This window comes from Scyliorhinus canicula, chromosome 5 (assembly GCF_902713615.1).
Source record: "Scyliorhinus canicula chromosome 5, sScyCan1.1, whole genome shotgun sequence".
Classification (NCBI taxonomy): domain Eukaryota; kingdom Metazoa; phylum Chordata; class Chondrichthyes; order Carcharhiniformes; family Scyliorhinidae; genus Scyliorhinus; species Scyliorhinus canicula.
Window position 1 is genome coordinate 33071889 of NC_052150.1, and position 24263 is coordinate 33096151.

General features: G+C 47.0%; 1 protein-coding gene across 8 annotated transcripts in view; it reads right to left on the bottom strand.

Annotated features, from left to right (window-relative positions):
• LOC119965900 (catenin delta-2-like) overlaps positions 1-24263 on the bottom strand; it is a 1408928-nt gene that overhangs the window by 396237 nt on the left and 988428 nt on the right. For all 8 annotated transcript variants that reach the window (XM_038796885.1, XM_038796882.1, XM_038796883.1 and 5 more), the window contains 3 exons: positions 3335-3369; positions 2725-2841; positions 2321-2505 (listed from right to left, as the gene is read on the bottom strand). In XM_038796885.1, coding sequence (XP_038652813.1) covers positions 2321-2505; positions 2725-2841; positions 3335-3369 — 337 coding nt within the window. The remainder of the gene's footprint in view (positions 1-2320; positions 2506-2724; positions 2842-3334; positions 3370-24263) is intronic.

Consider the following 24263-nt stretch of genomic DNA (forward strand, 5'->3'; position numbering starts at 1 on the left):
GGGTGGGAGCAATACAGCAGGGAACAGCGCCGGCCCTAGGGTTGCTGGCGCCCCGGGCAAGCTGAACTTCGGCGCCCTTGGGGGGGGCGGGGCCGAGGCCGAGGGGGGGGCGGGGCCGAGGGGGGGCGGGGGCGGACCCGAAGGGGGGGCGGACCCGAAGGAGGGGCGGGGGGTGGCGGACCCGAAGGGGGAGCGGGGGGGCAGACCTGAGGGCGGGGCGGGGGGGGCGGACCCGAAGGGGGGGCAGACCCGAGGGGGGGGGCTGACCCGAGGGGGGGGCGGACCCGAGGGGGGAGGCGGACCCGAGCGGGGGGGCGGACCCGAGCGGGGGGGCGGACCCGAGCGGAGGGGCGGACAGAGCGGGGGGGGGCGGACCGAGCGGGGGGGGCGGACCGAGCCGGGGGGCCGCCCTGGGGGAGGGCGGCCACCGCGCATGCGCAGTTGGGCCGGTGCCTCCGAGACTCTGGCGCCCCCTAGCACATGGCGCCCCGGGCGACTGCCCGAGTTGCCGGTGCCTTGAGCCGGCCCTGGCAGGGAAGCTTGCTTATCATATTAAAATGTATTTAAATGGAGTTCTCATCGGTGCATGGCAGGAACCCCATTATGTCACTGGCAGGGGGCATGGACGACACATCGCGAGATCTTCCCGGCACAAAACTCATTTGCGGCCTCTTGCGAGATTTTGCACATTCTGTTGTCATTTATGCCCACAGCACACGGCCTTATTGTTCTCAGTGCATGCTAATATACAGCTGTCAACCTCACTCCAAAGATAACCATCAGGTTTATCCTGGCATCTGCAGGAATTAAGGACTGCCGCGTGTTTCTCGGCAGCACTCATTACTCCCATCGTTTGTCAATGCGATTTCCCGTTGAAGCCACCCCACGCTGCCTGGAAACCCACCGGAAGGGATGTACTGGTGGGAAAAGAGAATCGCAATTGCGGGAATATTCCGGCCCTGATCACTTGAGCTTTGCTGTGAGTGTCTAATGAGAAAAAACGCAGGCATTTAGAAGAAACATTTTCGGAACTTTCTTTGACCATTTTTGTTTGTTGATTGCAAAAGCAGCACAGTGGGCTAAACAGCTGTCTTGTAATGCTGAACAAGGCCAGCAGCGCGGGTTCAATTCCCGTACCGGCCTCCCCGAACAGGGCCGGAATGTGGTGCCTAGGGGCTTTTCAAAGTAACTTCATTGAAGCCTACTTGTGACAATAGGCTATTATTATCATTATTATTATTATTATTATTATTAAAGTGTTGGAAATGGCCGGAAAAGAAAAGCTGCTTGGCTGGTTGGATCGACTGGAGGCAGGCCGTTATATGGGAAGTGTAGTGGAGTGGCTATGTTACAGGTCTAGCAATCCCGAGGTTTGAACTAATGATGCAGAAACACAAGATCAAATTCAACTCTAACAGCTAAATAACTTAAATTCAGTTGTTTAAGTAAATGGGGAATAAAAAGCTCATATCAGCAGTGATGAGCATGAAAGCGGCCATATTGCCTTGAAATCCCATCATGTTCAATATTGTCCTTCAGGGAAAGAAACCTGCTGTTCTTATACCGTCCAAAACAATGTGGCTGACTTTTAACTGCCCTTTGAAATGACCTGGTAAACCACTCAGTTGTGTCAAACTGCTGCAGAAAAATATAATATCTAACAGCACTGTGGCTGTGAACTGCAGCTTTCCAGAAAGCAGCTCACCACCATCTTCTTAAGGGCAATTCGGAATAGGCAATAAGTGCTGTTCCGCAGTGACACTCGCACCCCTTCCCTAAATGTCTAGCCGGAATTAGCAGCCCTATAACCTCTGCAGCTACTACTTCGATAACAGTAAAGAGTAAAATCCTTTAATAGCTGCACCAGGTTAAAAACATCAGGAGGTGCGACTACCCCAATTGCCCGATTGTCTGCCTTGGTGTGGAGCTGCACTCTTGTCTCTGGCAGAAGGTTGAGAATTTGTGCATGTTAAAGTGGGGCCCAGTCTGCCCTCTCAGAGAAACAATAAAGATCCCATGGGACTATTTTGAACTGGAGCAGCAGTTCCTTCTGATGCCCTAGCCAATATATATTCCTCAAATAGCACCACTAAAAAATAGACTGTCCAGTCATTTATCTTGGAGCTGTTTGTGGGAGCTTGTTGAATGCAAATTACCCACCACGCTTCCTACATTACAAGACTGACTGTAACAAATGAAGTACTTTGGAAGAAAAATGTGCTTGGGGATGTCCTGAGGCTTTGAAAGGTGCTACACAAATGTACCTTCGTTAATTTTTCTTTTGAAATAGGCATTATTCTTATAGAATTATACGTTGTACCTGACTATAGTTATGAACACCGACTCCTGCTCCAATTTGACCACTGGAGGTCCTCCCAGAGAGCTGCGATGTGGTTGAATCACCTCGGGAGAGGGTCTGGTTGCTATGGTAACTGCCCGAGTACTGATAGGACCCTTCTGGGTTGGCATTAATCTGTGAGGCACTCTGGGAGAGAGGATTGGACCCTGCATAAAAAGTCATTTGAAAGCAGTCAGTGGTCTTGCCAGTAAAACAAAAAAGATGTTAATTGCTTGAAAAGCCTTTCGCCTACTCAATATAATATGAGGCTGGCGGCCTTCAAAAATGTAACCATAGCACTCACCTAATTGATGAGACTGATCATTAGCAGCTCATTCAACTAACCAAGCAATAATAAACTAAATATTAAATTAAACAAGTCTCACTTTCAGTTGAAGAGTATTCATGATGATCTAGTATTCCCGACTCTTGCAGGGATCTCAGGCAGGAGTCCACTAACTCCAAGCCACTGGCGATTTCATCGTCCGCACCTTTCTGTGCATCTGAGGTACACATGTATACGATTCAAAAGAAGGGAGAGAATAATGGAGCGATTAATACATCCTTGGCCTGATCAAGGAGTAAGAACAACAAACTGAAGCGATAAAACTGAAAGAATTCCTGCTTCCGTCTCCTAGAAATTAGTGAAGCACTTATCCTTCCGATCTCAATCTAAAAATAAACGGCACCCTGGCACAACATCAATAGGCACTGGTGCCCAATTAGGGCCAGTTTGTCAGTGGCAATTTGAGGAGCTGTCAATGGAAGAGGCCCAGTGCAAGAGGCTGCAACCTGCTGCTTTCCTTCCACTGCATGCAAACAATCCCCATTCGCTCAAAGCTAACCTTGGGTAGCCAATCTGTACGAATGTATCAAGGAATGCCAGCCAACATTTTTCTGCTTGCAATCTTCCTCTGTTAAGGGGGAGGAAGCCAGGCAGACTTTCAGCATTTAAACCCTTCAAGGAAAGAATGCGGAAAACAAGAATTATTTTACCTTGTATGTGCCAGCGAAAGGAATCCTCTGTTGAACTGCAAGAATAAAAATCAAAAAAGGGTATATAAATCAGGGTGCGCAAAAAAGGCTAACCCCTTTATTACAATTTGCACAGCCACTCTTGAATATAGCACAACAATAACTTACATTTGAATAGTGCCTTAAAATAGTAAAGCATCTAAAAGCGCTTCACTGGTATGCAATATGACAACACATAAACTGCTATTAGGACAGGAGACCAAAAGCTTGTTCAGAACGCGCTAGAGGAGGAGGAGGATGTATAGAAGTCATTTAGGGAGGGAATTTCAGAGATTAGGTTCCAAACCACAGATGGTCCGGCTGCCAAAAGGTGGAGCCTTGAAAATCAGGGATGTGCAAGAGGCCAGAATTGATGGAACACAGATATTGGCAGCTTGCACTGTGAGAGGTTAAATAGATACAGAGCAAATGTGTACTCCAGCGCATCTGGGGTACAAGATAACCTCCGGTATGCTGACCAGCTCACCAGCTGAGTGCCAGCAGGCGGAGCGATTGCAATGGCGTTGTAGCCTAACCTCATCCCGTCCTCACCTACTATGAATAACTCCAGCAGGGGTTGCAGAATGTTCATCATTGGGAGCAGGAAGCCCAGAGCCATCTGTAACTCTCCCCAACACTTCCAGACAATTTGGAGAACAAAGGTTCAGCACAGATTGGGAATTGACTTTAGAGTCCATGGGGCTCAGCTAATCGCTGGTTAAACTCGCTGGGTCATTGGTTGAGCTGCTATTCAGAACATCTTCAATCAAAGGATTGAGCTGGATTATAATCTGGGATCAGGTATAATCCTCAGATGATCACTCTCACTTGAGGTTGAGAAAGGCAGGCCTCATAGACACATAAATGGTTCGAAAGCACTGATCTAATTCATCCTGAAGGAAAGGAACCACCAGGGGAATGTTACTGTCCTCCCGAAAATCTTATAAACAGGTTATGGCAGATTATAACAGCCTGGATATTATGAGGGTCCAGGCATCTCTTCTCCACTGAAGCGTGCATAGAGATGGGTTAAGATACACAGAACTAAATAAGACAATATATTTGCTCAAAAATATAAAAGTTCACAAAAGAACCAAACATGCAATTCACATTAGATGATAAATCAATCGCAAATGGGCAGTTCTAGGAAAGGCAAATCTGATATTGTTCTTCATAATGAATTCAAGACTTACCAATCTTACAGAGAGATACTTAAGATATCTATGATTATTTGAAATACCATTTACTTAAATCCCCGAATAAAAAGCCACACAGTCTAGTGAGATACATCTATCCCAATTAAGGGGTGAGCTATCATCGCTAAACTACAGCAGCATATCTTCATCATGAGAGACACTGGAGTGAATCCAACAAATTAAAAAAATCTTACTATGTCAATGTTTATATCATAAAAATCTGTAGGAAGCAAGTGGAGCACACAAGATGGACAATATTTATTTTCGTCCATGTCCTTCATTTTAGTCAACATCTTTCAAACAAATAAAATACTGATAGGTGCCGATAATGGTCACTATACTCAGTTGACAAGTGCTTTATCCACATTTATCCACACTTAGATTGTGATGTTGTAAAATTTATCAATGCCTAGCTGAGGTGATGTAGAGGCCAGTTCCTGTTTTTTCAGAACTGCCGTGTGTTGTAGGATATGCCGTGGGATGTTATTTTCCTTGTGCATGCAATTATGTACTGGGCTGTTTTAAAACTTTATAATCTTCGTCCAGAAGATGAATTCTGCTTTTAATTTTTAATTCCTACTTCGTAGGAGAATCACACTTTTTAATATTACAACTCCATATTTTATAGGTGGTTTCTCTTAACATAGGTATATAGAAAATAGAAGCAGGAGTAGGCCATTCGGCCCTTTGAGCCAGTTCCACCATTCATTATGATCATGGCTGATCACCAGATTCAATACCCTGTTTCCTGCCTTCCCCCATATGCCTTGATCCCCTTAGCCCCAAGAGCTATATCTAATTCCTTCTTAAGATCACACAGGTTTTGGCTTCAACTACTTTTTGTGATAATGAATTCCACAGATCCACCACCCGCTGGGTGAAGAAATTTCTACCCACCTCAGTCCTAGAAGGTTTACCCATTATTCTCAAATTAAAACCCCTTGTTCTGGACTCCCACACCATTGGGAACATTCTTTCCAAATCTACCCTGTCTAATACTGTTAGAATTTTATAACTTTCTATGAGATCCCCGCTCACTCTTCTAAACTCTAAAGATCCTAACTGACTTAGTCTCTCTTCATATGACAGTCGCGCCTTCCCAATAATCAATCTGGTAAACCTTAACTGCTCTCCCTCCATAGCAAGAACGTATTTCCTCAGATAAGGGCAGCAAAACTGCACACAATGCTCCAGGTGTGGCCTCACCAATGCCTGATGCAATTGCAGTAAAACATCCCTATTCCTATACTCAAATCCTTTTGTTATGAAGGCCAACATACCATCTGCCTTCTTTACTGTCTGCTGTACCTGCACGCTTACTTTCAGTATCTGGTGCACAAGGACACCAAGGTCCTGCTGAGTAGCCACCTCTCTCAATATACACCCATCCAAATAATAATCTGTCTTCCTATTTTTGCTACCAAAGTGGATAACCTCACATTTATCCACATTATACTGCATCTGCCATGTATATGCCCAATCACTCAACCTGTCCAAATCACACTGAAGTATCTCTCCATCCTCTTCACAGCTCACCATTCCACCCAACTTGTATCATCTGCAAATATGGAGATAATACATTTAGTTCCGTTGTCCAAATCATTCATATGTTATATGAGTTGGGGTCCTAGCACAGGTCCTTGCGGTACCCCACTAGCCATTGTCTGCCAATCACACAAAGACCAATTTGTTCCAACTCTTTGCTTCCTGTCTGCTAACCAGCTTTCTACCAATCTTAAGACACTAGCCGCAATCCCATATGCTTGAACTTCACATAGTAATCGCCTGTTTTAAGCCAACAGCCAATAGAGCAGGGGGAGAAGGTGGATGCATGGGAGCCAACGGGACCACAGGGGCAGCCAGAAAGGAAGAGGGGAAAGGGTGGGAGGACGCTACTGGAAAAACAAGGAGGAGGCCAGAAAACAACCAACACAGAGGCCAAGAGCCTAGAACAAGACCACAAGAAAAGGAACCCCCAAGGGAAGGCTGAAAATAGGTCGGGGGGTGGTGGGGGGGGGGGGGGGGGGTTAAGGGGGGAAGCCCAACAATAAAGGGGGGGAGGGAAGGGGAGGGCACTTCCCACTTTAAATAATGGATAACTGCAGATTGTTCAGTGAAGTGCCCAGGAAAGGACCCTGAAACAATAAATGAAGGGACCAGCGGTATTTGTATGTATGTGTATGTATGTGGGGGGGGGGGGGGGGGGGGGGGGGGGGGGGAGAACTGGCACAAAGTAAAATGGCATTGACACAGGTTATCCTTACTTATTATATAGTGTACAATATGTAGAAACTTCAAAACATTTTTAAAAACTTTACATTGTAACCTGCGATGTGAGACCTTATTAAAAGCCATCTGAAAGTCTAAATAACCTACATCCACCGGTTCTCCCTGGTCAACTTTACTAGTGACACCTTTAAAGAATTCCAGTGGTTTTATAAAGCATGATTTCCCTTTTTTTAATTCATGCTGACTTTGCCTGATTACACTGCTGCTTTCCAAATGCTGTGCTCTGAAATCCTTAATAATGGATTCTAGCAACTTCCCGACTACCAACATTAGACTCACTGGTCTATAGTTCCCTGTTTCCTCTCCACCTCCATTTTTGATTAGCGGGCTTGCATTAGCTATCCTCCAATCTGTCGGAACCATTCCAGCATCTGACGAATTTGGGAAAATGACCACCAATGGATCTATTATTTCTAAGGCCACTTCCTTAAGTACTCTCGGGTGACAATTAGCAGGCCCTGGAGATTTTTCCTTCAATCCCATTAATTTCCACAAAACCATTTCTCTACTCATACTGATTTCCTTCAGCTCCTCACTAAAACTCCAGTACATTATTCATGTCTTCTTTTGTGAAGGCAGAAGCAAAGCATGAATTTCGCTCCTCAGCTATTTCTTTGTCCCCGTTATGAATTCCCCTGTTTCTGACTGATCGGGGCCTACATTTGTTGCTGTCAATCATTTTCTCTTCACACGCCAATAGAAACTTTTACAGCTAGTTTTTACTTTCCCCGCTAGCTTACTTTCATATTGCATTTTCCCCTTCTTAATCAATCCCTTGGTCTGCCTTTGCTGAATTTTAAACTATTTCCAATCCTCAGGACTATTGCTTTTTCTTGCTCATTTGTATGCTTCATATTTTTAACTTCATATTTATAGCTGCATTCCTTCAAACAATGATGAGATAATGCTATCGGGAATTTTCACCTCACCAAACTTCTTCAAAAAACAAACCAGTCAATACAAGGCATTTAAGAGAACTGAGCACAAAGCTTTTTGAGTCATTCCTTAATTGGGGTGTTTACAACTTTCAATAAATGTACGCGGTTGTTTGTCTCTCCCGGTTTTTTATTTCCATTGATTTTGATTAGGCAATTAGGCTTATTTTACTCACTAAAAATGTTTCAACCAAATCTAATCAGGCCTGTGTCATGGTCTTTCATGCTCTATGACATTGCTTCCAATGCCTGCAGCAGTAAGCACTAGGTCTCCCACTCCGAACCTGGAGCTGTCACTTACTGTGTAAGCTGGGCACTGCCACAAACAGGGACTTCTCTGCCAAAGATGTAATTTTCTGCATGGAGAGCTCCCCTCATGTCTCCTTAAATGTAAACTGCCTGTAGCATTTGTGATTTGCAGAGGGGTAAATATTTGTCTTCAGTCAAAAGAAAAGAAAATCCAGACATATTGTCCAGTTCAACCATGTCCCCAATCTTCAGACAGTGAAGACAAATATTTTTCCCGCAGGATGCTTACACTCAAGAACCAAACAGTGTTTGTTTGCCAGTGCATGCCTCCATATTTCTTTGTTATGGTGCATTTAACTTGTAGCAATTTGGGGAATTGCTTCACTAGCCTTGATGGACATACACTCTGCAACTTTATCCTTTGAGGTCAACCTGATCATCTATATTGTGAGAACATCGCAACCCTATTATGCTTTCTTTCATTAGTCTTGATTGAATTTGAAGCTACGTGCCTGTGCTTGATACGGTCCTAACAAAGTGCCTGATATTGCAGTTATCCTGGCTACTAAAAGCCTGCCAGAGGTGCCTTCTATACTGCTTACTACAACAGGGTGGACCGGAAGAGAGTGGGAGGACCAGAGGGAGGGGGAAGGTGGAGCAGAGGGGAGGGGGGTAGGGCAGACTGGAAGGGAGGAGGTGGGTGGACCTGAGCGGGCGGAGTGGACCAAAGGGAGGGGGTGGACTGGAGGGGAGGGGGCACGGCAGACCAGAGAGGGAGGGGCAGTATGGGTCGGAGGGGAGAGGGTGAACCTGACAGGAGGGGGAAGGGCGGACTGGAGGGGAGGGGGTGGGGTGGTCAGGAGGGGGGTGGGGTGGATTGGAACGGGGGAGGGGGGGAGGAGCTTTGGGCCGGATGGGGGACTCAGACCAGAGGGGAGGTTGGGCCAATGGTGGTGGTTGGGGGGGGGGTCAGAACCGGACTGGGGGGATGGTGCTCCGGTTGGGAGTGAGTCCCCTGGGGGTGTTGTGTGTGGGGTGTCCCGTGCGAAGCTGGGTCTGGGTGTTCAAATACTTACTCTTGAGTTACAATTGATATTTCTCCTAACTCTGGCAGCGTAACGGTCAGGGTAAAACTCGCCAGAGTTAGTGACTTAAATCAGTTCTGTTGGATGGTTCCCAGCCCAGCACAATTATCCAGAGGAAGTTGGCATTTCTGGGCAATTGCCGGATAAACCCTGACATGAGAACCTCAGAAAAAGTCATATAACTGGGTAAAATGCTGGTCAAAGAAAGCACCAAATTGTGCACTTTCCTATTGCTGAGATGAGCAACATCAGGCCCAGGAGGTTGAACATGTCTTCATCGTTAAATCATCAAGGATTCTTAAAAAAAGGTACAGCAGGTTAATTATAAAACCGTCTCTACCATTTTCTGTTTCAAAGTATTAAGATGGACAGATCTGGAAGTTTTCTAAGGCTTTTGCCTTCGATAGTGTTCCATACCACCAGAGCAGCAGTTAACAATATTTGTGTTAAAGGATTGTAAGTGGATCTGTCCTCTTGATCTCAGCTGGTAGTTCCATTTTCCGGCAGCAACTTGCCCTCAAAATTTGTGGATATAGCTGTGAAATGGCTGATGTGTTATCTGTGTTGGTCTAACATCGACTGCAACTGGATGTAGTAAAACGAGAAACAGGCTTCCGACACAGGAGATGGTCCAACACTGTTTCATTGAACCTGTTGATTATTGTACATAATCTGCTGTGGGTTGACACTCTATTAACCTAACTGATAACATCCTACTGGCTTGACCAGACTAGCTCTCTATCACATGGTGATGATGTTCATTGGCCTGTGCACTGCGACTATCTCCCTGGCCGTGTCCTGTGAGAGAGGGAGAGCCTTAATGCCCTGTGGGCTTTATAGTGGTGGTGTCCTTTCTGGTGATTGGTTGTTCTGTGTCGTGTGTGTTCATTAGTTATCCTGTGTGTCAATCACTGCCTGTCTGCATCTCATGGTATAGATGAGTGGATATTATGACAATGGCCAGTTGCTCTGAGGGGACGCCTTGATATCACAAGGCCATTTCTGGTAGACGGAGAACCAAAGTTGACCTCACATAATTTTGTATTGCCAACTCACCAGGATGGCATGGTGGCACAGTGGTTAGACTGCTGCCTCATAGCCGTCAGGGACCCACGTTCAATTCCGACCTTGGGTAACGGTCTGTGTGGAGTTTGCACATTCTCCCCATGTCTGTGGGTTTTCTCCGGGTGCTCCGGTTTCTTCCAAGGATGTGCAGGTTGGATGGAATGGCAATGCAAAATTTCCCCTTAGTTTTCCTCAGGTTAGGTGGGGATAAGGTGGGGGAGTGGGCATAGGTAGGGCGCTCTTTCGGAGGGTCGGTGCAGACTCAATGGGCCGAATGGCCTGCTTCTGCACTGTGGGGATACTATGATTCTATGAATTGAATATCATGACAGTCCCTGACAGATTCACAGGGAGAGAACTGGGGTCAATAGTTTGACATTTCCTGTGAAGACAATGTTAAAGGACTGCTGTGGACTTCCTTCATGCTGCAGAAAGAAACCTTCTCCACTAAATTTAGGGATTGGGGGCAAGAACATTGGAAGTGCTAGGTGAAGACAATGCAAGGTAATCTAATTCACCCTCTGCCACCTTGCTGGTTTTTGATTCAATGAAAATGCAGTTGTTGACTATATCATGGCTATCAATCTCTTACGAATTAGTCTGTGACAGACCCAATCTTGAGGATTGGAGAAGGACTGCTCCCTTCCAGCTCTAGACAATGAATGGTCCTTTGAAGCAGGGAAGATCTTCTTTGAGCTGATGGGTACACGCCCAGTGGATGGCTGGAGAAAGCACAGCCAGTTAATGCTGTTTCACACACATACATGAGTCAAGACAAAAGATGTGAAAGGGATTTTCTGGATGGAGGAAGGATAGGAAGGTAAGCATATTTCTGCTTTGCTTACTTTTGGTAAATGGCCTTGCTTTGAGTCCCTGCAACAGTTAATTCTGACCGTGGTCCAACATCACAGAGGCTATTTCTGCAGTACTTCAACAACCACTCACTTGGGAGTTAAATGCATGCTTACCCAAGGGTGGCATGTGATACAGAGATACAACTGCAATGCTGCAAGTAAGTCTTGCGAATCAGAACAACCAATCACAGTGCAATGCAAGGGTGGGATTCTCCGCCCTCGCTAGCAGCGATAGCGAGGCAGACCCGCAGGGAGAATCCTAGCCAATATATCAGCATGCTACATGTCTCTCGGTGATACTGCCAGTACCTCTGCTATTTTCATTGTTAGTCCATCTATTATCTACTTCAAGAAGACGTCACATAGCCAATGTGCAGAAATACAGAATAAAGGAAAATATTTGGTGCAGACCAGATGGGCTTCTGTGCTCCACTGCATTTTTAAATTTTATTTCTGGAATGTGGGCGTTGCTGGATAAGCCAGCATTTATTGTCCATCCCTAGCTGCCCTTCAGAAGATGGTGGTTAGTTGGTTTCTGGATCTGCTGGAGTCCTTGAAGTGTAGGTACGCCCACAGGCTGTTAAGGAGGGAGTTCCAGGATCTTGCCCCACCAGATTCAGTGAATCTAATCCAAAATTCACCAGTTTGATCCACACTGAGGTACATGGTTTTAAATTTAAAAGACAAAAGATGAGAGAGGGATTGGGCAGTTGAGGTCGGTGGCCCTTGCCTGTAAGCTCATGGCTAGCAGCATTCATTATCTGAAACACAGACATTCACTCCAACTTCAACAGAATAACACACATTATCCTGCTCTGCTCTCTTTGAGCATTTTTCTCTCTCTGACAACATTGTAAAGTGCATCATTCAGTTGATCCATTTAGCGTCCTTTATGAACAGCCTGTGTAGTTTATCCCTCGTATTTCCTACACTTCGATCGTGAGAAGGAGCAATTCAAGTTCCTGTGTGGCCTTTCCCCTCCTTATCACCTTTTCCAGTTCTAAAACCCATGGAAATCTGGGCTCCCGTCCAACTGTGGTCAGGGCGTCCCTGATTATCATCGCGAGATTGCTGATGGTCATGCCTTCCGATGTCGAGGCTTCAAATTCTGAATTTTCCACTCTAAGGGCATGATTTAACAGGAAAAAAAACAGAGTCCCAATTTGGGCATGTTTAGCAGGGTGTTTTCCCGGTGCCTGCAGTGATGAGAATGACCCCGCTGTCAAACGGGACTCTTTTTTATGGTCTCGCTGACGAACACCTCACCAAGGCTGCACTTAGCTTAAATAGGGGCTGGTTTAGCACAGTGGGCTAAATGGCTGGCTTGTAATACAGAACAATGCCAGCAGCGCAAGTTCAATTCCTGTACCAGCCTCCCCGAACAGGCACCGGAATGTGGCAACTAGGGGCTTTTCACAGTAACTTCATTGAAGCCTACCCGTGACAATAAGCTATTATTATTATTATTTTCTGCACTGACAAGCTGAGCTGAACTCGGGGTGCCATTTTTAAGTGCTGCCCCAACCTCTGGAACCCCCCCACCATGGCCTCTGGACCCCACCACAGTGGCCCAACTTACCAACTAGGGGGTCCTCGCGCCTCTCCCTCACCCCACCGCATAAAGGTAGGGCGCCCCTGGGCCTGATTCCTGGCAATGCCAACCTGGCACTCGGACACCTTGGCATGCCCAGCCTGGCACCATGGCAGTGCTCTGCAAGCCTGGCAGTATCACCCAGGCACCTCTTCCAGGGTGCTCAGGTGGCAATGCCAAGGTGTAAGGTGGAAGTGCCAAGGTTTGAGTGCCAGCAGGAGTGCCAGGGTACCATCCTGTCCTGATCCCAACTACCTGGGGGGGGGGGGTCTCCGATGCCCACCCCCCCCCACCCCAGGTCCATCTTTGTGTGGACCAGTACTAAACGGTATCACAGCGAGGTCTTCCAGGCGTGGCCGTTCAATCCCAGGCCTTGAGAGATCCGGTGCAGACATATTTAAGTAAGCCTAACTGCTCACTTAAATATGCAAATCTAGATCCCGCCCAATGAGGGTAAGATCCAGATCACGATGGCTCCCAAGATCTCATTAAATCTCGCGAGGTGTCCCGAGCGCCGAAAACCTCGTGAGGGGCCTCTTGCGAGATTTAAAGGTCTTGTTGCCAGTCGATCACACCCCAAGTCTCTCTGCTTGTCACTCATTGTAAGACTCTCCTTGAAACCTACCTCTTTTCTACCTTTATACTTCACGTGACCCAGTATCAAACCTTTGTTTGATAATGTTCCTGCGAAGCTCCTTGGGATATTTTAATCACATTAAAGGTGAATTGTGGTAAAAGCACAATTGTGGTGAATCGCCAAAAATGAATGAGCACAGGCAAGTAGATGTGGACTGCCAGCAAGACTGCCAATTCTAGAATTCCTTCAAATGCTGCACCCTCAAATTCATATCTGATGTTGCCTGCATTTCGAAGAGCAATTGCAGAGTCTGCCAATCGCTCTGGCAAAGGATACAGGTGAGCTTCTAGAAGATGTGGGCGGCACTGTAACACCATGGATATCACTGTTGCTTCACAGCTCCAGGGTCCCAAGTTCGTTCCCGGCCTGGGTCACTGTCTGTGCGGTGTCTGCGTGTTCTTCCCATGTCTGCGTGTGTTTCCTTCGGGTGCTCCGGTTTCTTCCCACAGTCCAAAGATGTGCAGGTTAGGTGGATTGGCCATGCTAAATTGCCCTTAGTGACCAAAAACTTTAGGTGGCGTTACGGGTATAGGGTGGAGGTGTGGGTTTAAGTGGGGTGCTATTTCCAAGGGCGGGTGCAGACTCGATGGGCTAAATGGTCTCCTTCTGCACTGTAAATTCTATGATTCTGTATTACTCATATACTGTTCAACCCAGGGTGTGCCTCAGCAGGAAACACATCAGTCAAGATCATCCAGATGCTTTAAGTGCAGTGGCAATGGACGCTCTAAGGTGGAAATGCATCTCGCTCAGTGTACAGAACCAGAGGATATAGCTGTATACTGAGCAGGAGGCCCATGCTTATCATTGTGGTCGTCCATTGTATTTGGCAACCAGCCACGGAAAAGTTCACATTGAAATTGGATGTAAAAGCAAAATAAAAAAGAGGAACCACTGGATAACAAACATCATGCACGTCGCATAATCCAACCTGACAAAATGAGGTTAAATGCAGCATTGATAATAAATCTAGCACACGAAACTAAATTGGAAATGTCCCTGACACTGGCAAGGCCTGTTTATCAGGGCATTAACATAATCGCTAATCAGACAGCTGCAGGTTGCATTTGGATGGCTGCCTGCTGCACTTGGAATGAGTTCTCAGCATCAAGGCATGGACCTTCAGCCAACTGCTTCTGAAGGCCCATTGTCAACATTCAAGGAGAAGATCACCATCTGGCCTGTCCTTTCTATTCGACTGATGCAATGGCACGGCTAATAGTGGGAGGAAAGATCATGGTACTCCTTCAGTGGGTAGGGTGTAGTATAGAATGATACAACTGCATGAGTTCAATCCCCGTATAGCCATGCTAGTTCATGGAGGCCTCCCTGCTTGCCTTGTGCCATGCTTAACAGAGAGATGCCTATTGTCTCTTATGGTCAATGATTCATTCCCATAATCTCATTTTATTGTGGGCAGTGGGGGCTTGAGGGTCAATTCCTCTGTGCGTACTTCTATGCCAAAACTGGATTTATAAGGGACAAGCTTCTGTTAAAGCAGCTATGCATGTCTTCATCACACACCCATTCCAGCCCTAGAACTATGCAATGTGGAAGGAGGCAACTTGTAACTCCCGGGAAGGCGGTTTTGGGCTGCGTAGCCGTCAGTGAGAACTGCGACATATGCGCAAAATATCACGAGAGCCAGGAAACACGATTCCCGCTGGCAAGGTTGCGTTTCCCAATTTTTCACACCCCTTGATGATGATGTAACAAGGTTCCAGTTACAAAGGGTGAGAACCTCATTGCAATACATGATTCCCACCACATGATTCCCCCTCAATCAGTGAGGTTTTCAACAGGTACATGCAGGTGTGAATCAGTCCAGAGGATCCCCACAGAGGTGCAAAGAAAAGTATAGCCCCGTGGAGTGGAGAGGGAAGAGGGTCATGCCCAGGCACTGCCATGGCCATGTCAGAGGGAAGTATCAACCTAGCAGTGCCAGTGGTGTCAATCTGTGCCAGGTAGTACCAAGAGGCGGGTTCTCTCTGAGCCCAGTTGGGGAGGGGGGTCCCATAATGGGTGGGGGGGGGGGGGGGGGGGGGGGGGGAGAGCGCCAAGGCCTTTGAAGGGGAGGGGGTAGGTCACTGAGGGGAGAATCCCCAATTCATCGTGGTGGGGTTGGGGGACGTATGTGCTGGTGGAAGTGTTAATTTTCCTATGATTGGGTCACCCCTTAAAGATGGCGCTCCGATATCTATGGAGCCAACCTTGCCATCTCTATCAGGCCCCGCAGGACTGACAGTGTAAACCACCCCCCCCCCCCCCTCCCCCCCCCAGCCCGATTTTATTTTGTCAGGGTGGCTCAAGATCTGGCCTGAAAACACGGCAGTGCATCTGGAGAGGTCCATGCCAGTTTTCAGTTAGAGTCTGACACTCTGACAAATGATGAGAAAATGGCGCCCCCGGTATAGCTTTTCCAGCTTCCCACGTAACTGAAGGAGGTCTATTGTGTCTGTGCGGGCTCTTTGAAAGAGATAAACAATTGGTTCCACTTCCTCACAGCTATCCCAATATTGCTTTTTCAGGGTCACTATTACTTCAGCTTCATTCAAAACGTCTTCTCACCCCACCCCCCTCCACACACCCCACCTTCAAATAATGATGTGGCGTGGATCCTGCTGTTCAAATTTGTTTTGCCTATCATCTTAAATGTATGCCCTCTTGTTCCAAGGGCAGCAGGGTAGCATGGTGGTTAGCATAAATGCTTCACAGCTCCAGGGTCCCAGGTTCGATTCCCGGCTGGGTCACTGTCTGTGTGGAGTCTGCACGTCCTACCCCTGTGTGCGTGGGTTTCCTCCGGGTGCTCCGGTTTCCTCCCACAGTCCAAAGATGTGCGGGTTAGGTGGATTGGCCATGCTAAATTGCCCGTAGTGTCCTAATAAAAGTAAGGTTAAGGGGGGGTTGTTGGGTTACGGGTATAGGGTGGATACGTGGGTTTGAGTAGGGTGATCATGGCTCAGCACAACATTGAGGGCCGAAGGGCCTGTTCTGTGCTGTACTGTTCTATGTTCTATGTTCCAGACCCTCCTGCCAGTAATAAATTTTCTCCTTAGACTATCATTAACCCTTGCTGGTTTTGAACACCTCTATTAAAGCTCCCTTCACTAAAAGGGGCAACACAGGTGGAGAAGGTAGTCAAGAAGGCATACGGCATGCTTGCCTTCATTGGCCAGGGCATTGAGTATAAGAATTGACAAATCATGTTGCAGCTGTATAGAACCTAAGTTAGGCCACACTTGGAGTATAGTGTTCAATTCTGGTCGCCACACTACCAGAAGAATGTGGAGGCTTTAGAGTGGGTGCAGAAGAGATTTGCTAGGATGTTGCCATATATGGAGGGCATTAGCTATGAGGAGCGGTTGAATAAACTTGGTTTGTTCTCACTCGAACGACAGAGGTTGAGGGGCGACCTGATAGAGGTCTACAAAATTATGGTAAGAAGTCTTACAACACCAGGTTAAAGTCCAACAGGTTTGTTTCAAACACGAGCTTTCGGAGCACTGCTCCTTCCTCAGGTGAAGGAGCAGTGCTCCGAAAGCTCGTGTTTGAAACAAACCTGTTGGACTTTAACCTGGTGTTGTAAGACTTCTTACTGTGCTCACCCCAGTCCAACGCCGGCATCTCCACATCATGACTACAAAATTATGAGGGGCATAGACAGAGTGGATCGTCAGAGGCTTTTCCCCAGGGTAGAGGAATCAATTACTAGGGGGCATAGGTTTAAGGTGCAAGGGGCAAGCCTTAGAGTAGATGTACGAGGCAAGTTTTTTTACACAGAGGGTAGTGGGTGCCCGGAACTCACTGCCGGAGGAGGTGGTGGAAGCAGGGACGATAGTGACATTTAAGGGGCATCTTGACAAATACATGAATAGGATGGTAATAGAGGGAAATGGACCCAGTGTAGAAGATTGTAGTTTAGTTGGGCAGCATGGCCAGCACGGGCTTGGAGGGCCGAAGGGCCTGTTCCTGTGCTGTACTTTTCTTTGTTCTTTGTTCAACCTCCTCTGCTCAGGGGAGAACAATCCTAGCTTTACAATCTACTTGCAGCACCTCAGCACGTCATTCAGCACAGCAGGCCCATGCCATTGCTTATGTTCCATATGAACCTCCTCCCACTCTTCTTCATCAAACCTTATTAACGCAGCTTTCTATTCCTTTCCCCCACAGGCGTTTCTCAAGCATCACCGCAAACGTATCAACGCTAGTCACCTCAACTGCTCCCTGTGCAGCTTCTCTGGTCTCTCGACATGCATGTTCTTGTGGAAGTCTGAGGTGAATCTTCCCTTTTTGGTTTGATGCAAAAAAAAATTGCATTTATTTCAATTTCTCTGAAAGTTAAACAAGGCCTTCCAACTTTATAGTCCACCTCCAATCAAAATTAACCTGATCTCGCTAGCGGCTGATGGCTCACTGCCTGCGAGTTCACGAAAATGAGTTTATCACCGTTGTAAAAGAGAGATACTCCTTCCTCCCACAGACAGGTTTCCAGTCAGCGAGGACAAAGAAATCAAAACGTTAATAAAGTTCCAGATTTCTGAACAGGCAGGTGCGGATGTCATTTTCAAAACAAAGCTGCAGGAAGTATGGTTTCACCTTGAGCAGAGAATCCCATTTATCCTGTCTGGATCCTGAACTGTGCTTGATACAGTAGATTTATCAAGCGAAAGGTCAATTCTGTTGAAGTAACCAAGGTAACGGTATACAAATGAATCAAATTCAAAACCTTGCCAACATTTAGCGGGCCCACTTTTTACAAACCCAATTCATTCTCCCAAGTTACATGGCACTGGCTTACAGGAGCTGAAAGCACTCATGCAGCTCAGCATATAATGACCGCCATACATGGCTTGGCACGATTCTCCCAGAGGATAATTAGACTTTTTCCATTTGGCTTCCCTTTGCACCTTTAAGTCTTCCATTATTTATTTCTTTTGCAGAACCATAAGTGAAAATGTACCACGAATAGCTCAGTAACACTGAAAAGTCCCATGACGCTTTTGCAAAAGAAATACAATCTTTCAGGAGATTATGACCAGCTGATGTTGTCTGAATGTCACATGGTGACTCAGAGAGCTCGCTGAGAATCTGGAAGGTTTTTTTAATGATTGTTTTCTGTGAAAAGCAGGAAGTGATCAAGACCTGGGATTCTGCATTTTGAATAAAGCGCACTGCAAAGGCAGGAAGAATTAACCTCCGTCGGGTGGTTGACTTTCTCTTGGCTTTTTGAATGGACCAAGTTGACCAACAATGAAAAGTAACAATGTCATGGAGATACTATCAGCTCCAAGGTGCACACCGCCCTGACTCGGACACATATCATTTTCCATTGTCTATGCTGGGTCAGGTTCCTGGAATTCCTTACCAAACACCCATGGCGGGACTTGGCAAGGGGACGAGAGGCAGTGGCCCGAAATGCATATTAGGAGGTTCAGCGTTGGCAACAGCGGGTGCAACATGTCCATCCAAGCTCGCAGAGTGGGAGCAAAACAAGCATACAATTACCGCCCACGATTCTGGTCCCTGGTTCTCATCAGCATTGCTACAGACTCCTGATAGGCTGGATAATAAGCCGAGAGTGGGCTGCTTCTTTACAAAGCTCCAGCTAACCATTACTGGCTAGAAAGATGTCATTAATCTCTTAACACTACTTTAAATTCACTTCCTTGAAGGAGTGCTCTGGTAACTTTGCAGCAAACACAGAAACCTGTCAACCTTCCCAATGCTTCAATTACTGCAAAGAGCACAGATTAGTTTTTCCAATCCTACAAATGCTTCAAATTTCTCGATAGTCTGATAAGTTGTCTGTGAATCCCTCTTCCACAAAGCATGGGTTACCAGAGTCCGTGCACTCGTTGGAAAACCTCCATTTTTAATTTCATTGATAGGCGCTGGCAATTCCTGTAAGGAATTGGATCTCCTTTGGAGAACATATGTTCAGAGTTATAAATAAATAAATAAATAATCTTTATTGTCACAAGCAGGCTTACATTAATACTGCAATGAAGTTACTGCAAAAAGCTCCTAGTCGCCACATTCCGGCGCCTGTTTGGGTACACGGGGGGAGAATTCAGAATTCGCAGCTGGTACAGGAATTGAACCCACGTAAAAAAAGTCAGTGTCTGAAGGATTAAGTTCAGACTTTCAAATTTAGTTTTTGTCTTGTGCCCCATGAAATGGAGACCATTGCATCAAAAATGTGCACTCGGAAGAAAGGAACCAAATTATCACAGGACTCGAGGCTGTGAACAGAGCAATATCGGCTTGTTTTCACTCTCTAGGTTTGGCACACTGACATGTTACAGTGGACATATTTACACCTTCAAAAATGGTGTTGTACGGATCCTGGTCAGATCTTTTTAGCACAAATCATGTGTTGGATTCGCAGAGTCACACACCAATTACTCCACCGCGGATTTAGCAGCTGGCTAGGCCAAGCAACATTACTACCGGAGGCCAGTTACAACTCACTGAACCCGCTGTGGTACTGTAACACCCTGCCTGTCCAGATTCACAGCTGCTGGATGAAGATGCTGATTCATCCATTGCGCCCATATCCCCAGATTGCACAAGAGGTGGTTGCAGCTCAAATGTTCTCTTGTGCGGCTGCTGCAATGTGGTTTACACGTGGGATGGGACTTTCCAGCTATTCCTGACGGTGGAAATTTCTGGTCCTGCCGACCGAGACCCCCTGCTCTGGGTTCCCAGGCAGGAGAGGGTGCAAACAATGGGAAACACCATTGACAGCTGAGGGGCCACAAGACCCCAATGGCGGGCCAGGGGAGAAGATCCTGCCAATGCGAGGTGCTTGCACAATATTAACAGGAAACTGGATGGCCCACATGAAGTGAGGAAGCACATTGCAGACTTTATGTATCCCTCACATTCCTTTATTTTCCTTTGATGGGTGCAGGTACATATCAAGGTTGTGGGAGTGATACAGTGAGGTTGGGTGGAGACAGGCATTATATACTGGAAACCGGGGGGGGGGGGGGGGGGGGGGGGGGAGGGGGTGATTATTGGAATTCGGGGGGTGATGTATTGGAATGGGGGGTGATGTATCGAAATGGGGGGGGGGTGATGCATTGGAATCAGGGGTAATATATTGGAATCGGGGGGGTGGTGTATTGGAATTGGGGGTGGGTGATGTACTGAAATCGGGGGGGTGATGTATTGGAATGGGGGGTGATGTATTGGAATTGGGGGGGTGATGTATTGGAATTGGGGGGGTGATGTATTGGAATTGGGGAAGGGTGATGTATTGGAATCGGGGGAGGGGGGCTGATGTATTGGATCGGGGGGTGATGTATTGGAATCGGGGGTGGTGATGTATTGAAATCAGGGGGTGATGTATTGGAATGGGGGGAGATGTATTGGAATTGGGGGGGTGATGTATTGAAATCGGGGATGGGTGATGTATTGGAATTGGGAGGGTGATGAATTGCAATCGGTGGGGGGGGGGGGGGTGATGTATTGGAATCGAGGGTGGCTGATGTATTGGAATCGGCGGGGTGATGTATTGGAATCGGGGGGGGGGTAATGCACTGGAATGGGGTGGCTGATGCATTGGAATGGTGGGGGTGATGTATTGGAATTGGGGTAGGTGATGTATTGGAATCGGGGAGGTGGTGTATTGGAATGGGGGGGTGATGTATTGGAATAGTGGGGGTAATGTATTGGAATCGGGAGGTGGTGTATTGGAATGGGGGGTGATGTATTGGAATGGGGGGGTGATGTATTGGAATGGTGGGGGTAATGTATTGGAATCGGGAGGTGGTGTAGAACATAGAACATAGAACAGTACAGCACAGAACAGGCCCTTCAGCCCTCGATGTTGTGCCGAGCAATGATCACCCTACTCAAACCCACGTATCCACCCTATACCCGTAACCCAACACCCCCCCCCCCCCCACCACCTTACTTTTTTAGGACACTACGGGCAATTTAGCATGGCCTATCCACCTAACCCGCACATCTTTGGACTGTGGGAGGAAACCGGAGCACCCGGAGGAAACCCACGCACACACGGGGAGGACGTGCAGACTCCACACAGACAGTGACCCAGCCGGGAACCGAACCTGGGACCCTGGAGCTGTGAAGCATTTATGCTAACCACCATGCTACCGTGCTGCCCTGGAATGGGGGGTGGGTGATGTATTGGAATGGGGGGGGTGATGTATTGGAATCGGGAGGTGGTGTATTGGAATGGGGGGTGGGTGATGTATTGGAATGGGGGGGTGATGTATTGGAATGGGGGGGTAATGTATTGGAATCGGGAGGTGGTGTATTGGAATGGGGGGTGGGTGATGTATTGGAATGGGGGGGGTGATGTATTGGAATCGGGAGGTGGTGTATTGGAATGGGGGGTGGGTGATGTATTGGAATGGGGGGTGGTGTATTGGAATGGGGGGTGGGTGATGTATTGGAATGGGGGGTGATGTATTGGAATGGGGGGTGGGTGATGTATTGGAATTGGGAGGGTGATGAATTGCAATCGGTGGGGGGGGGGGTGATGTATTGGAATCGAGGGTGGCTGATGTATTGGAATGGGGGGTGGGTGATGTATTGGAATGGGGGGTGATGTATTGGAATGGGGGGTGGGTGATGTATTGGAATGGGGGGTGATGTATTGGAATGGGGGGTGGGTGATGTATTGGAATTGGGAGGGTGATGAATTGCAATCGGTGGGGGGGGGGTGATGTATTGGAATCGAGGGTGGCTGATGTATTGGAATGGGGGGTGATGTATTGGAATGGGGGGGTTATGTATTGGAATGGGGGGGTGGGTGATGTATTGGAATGGGGGGTGATGTATTGGAATGGGGGGTGGGTGATTTATTGGAATCGGGGGGGTGATGTATTTGAATGGGGGGGGGTGATGTATTGGAATGGGGGGGGTGATGTATTGGAGTGGGGGGGGTGATGTATAGTGATCAGGGGGTGATGTATTTGAATGGGGGGGTGATGTATTTGAATGGGGGGTGGGTGATGTATTGGAATGGGGGGGTGATGTATTGGAATGGGGGGTGGGTGATGTATTGGAATCGGGGGGTGATGTATTTGAATGGGGGGGGTGATGTATTGGAATGTGGGGGTGATGTATTGGAATGGGGGGGTGATGTATTGGAATGGGGGGTGATGTATTGTGATCGGGGGGTGATGTATTGTGATCGGAGGGTGATGTATTGTGATCGGGGGGTGATGTATTTGAATGGGGGGGGGTGATGTATTGGAATGGGGGGGTGATGTATTGTGATCGGGGGGTGATGTATTTGAATGGGGGGGTGATGTATTGGAATCGGGGGGTGATGTGTTTGAATGGGGGGCGATGTATTGGAATTGGAGGGCTGATGTATTGGAATCTGGAGGTGGTGTATTGGAATGGGGTTGGTGATGTGTTGGATCGAGGGTGGTGATGTACTGGAATGGGGGGCTGATATATTGGAATCAGGAGGGAGATGTATTGGAATCGGGAAGGATGTAATGTATTGGAATGAAGGGGGTTGATGCACTGGAATTGGGGGAAATAAAAAGGAATTGTGACTAATGTAGCGGGTTTTACAGCAGATGACTTACTTTAATGTTTTTGAGCTGGCAATTAGATCGCTGCCAATTATTTCACACAAAATTGAGCATATCCTGAGGCTTTATTTCCTTGCAAACGACCAATAAATCCTCAGCAATTTCTGAGTATGATCTTGGGAATGTCTGTAGTTCTTTACAATTTCCTATGATATGGTGCATTTCACAGATGAAACTGTTCAAATAACATGAGACACACAAGCTAGAGCATTACGGCTACTGCACATATCTGGACTGAAGAGGGTGTAGAAAGGAGCCTTTCTCATTAACATTTATCTATACCTTCATTTTGTTAAGACTACTGTGCTGTAAACTGAGTGGCTCAATGCCAGCTTACATCAGTCCACCACTTGAAGTCACGCAATTTTTTTTGAATCCATGTGCGGAACCTTCAACGATGCAATTCCAACCCTGATGAAGTTCGGAGAGCCAAATGAAGTTCACAAGAAGTCACAAACAAACACTTTATGAAAGACCGAACATGGTTTAAGTCTTCCTGAAAAGTTCATGATAACCCTAAGCGGCATCTTTTCATTCCATTTATGGGACGTGGCTATCTTTGGCTATGCCAACATTTATTTGCAAATCCCTATTTACCCAGAAGGTAGTGGGGATCCGTTTCTTAAACCGCTGCATTCTATGTGGTCTACGAGTCCCAACGCTTTAAATGACGATGAAGTGTGATGGCGGGGAAGGAAAGAAAAAGGGGAAAAATTGTGCACTGCGGATCGCACTATCCCATGGAGCGTTCTGCCTCATGTGCCCAAACATCAGCGTGCTGGTCAAAAGCCAGCTGTCTCAGTCACACGAAGACCCATGGCAGAAGTAAGCAAACCCGCGTATATATAATCCTCAAATTGAGGGGCAGTGAACGATAATGATGACAAATCCAGGCTGAACCTTCACTACAGCACTTGGGGAAGGCTCAGTGGAAGGATTTGTTTTGCAGCAAGGATTTAAACCAAGATTCAGTTTGTCTGCTCTGGTGTCCTGATCAGCATTCGTCCCTCAATCAACACTGCCCAAAAATAGATGAGCATCTCATTTCTCTGATTGCTGCTTGTGGATCATGCTGCGCACAAACCGACTGCAGCATTTTCCTACATGAACAGTGACTACACTGTACAAAAATAATTAGCCACAGAAAGCTTTTGGGCATTTTGAAGGCGTTGAACGGTGCTACAGTAATACATGTTTTCCTTTCCATGCATTCTAATGTTAAAATGCTTTCCACTGAACTATGTACAATGTTAAATTGATTTTTTAAAAAACATGCTGGACAATCACAGCAGGCCCGACAGCATCTGTGGAGAGAGAATGGAGCCAACATTTCGAGTCCGGACGACTCTTCGTCAAAGCGGCATCCGCAGTAATTTGTTTTTCTATTAAATTGATTATATTTGTCTCAAATCTAACACAGCTGCATTGA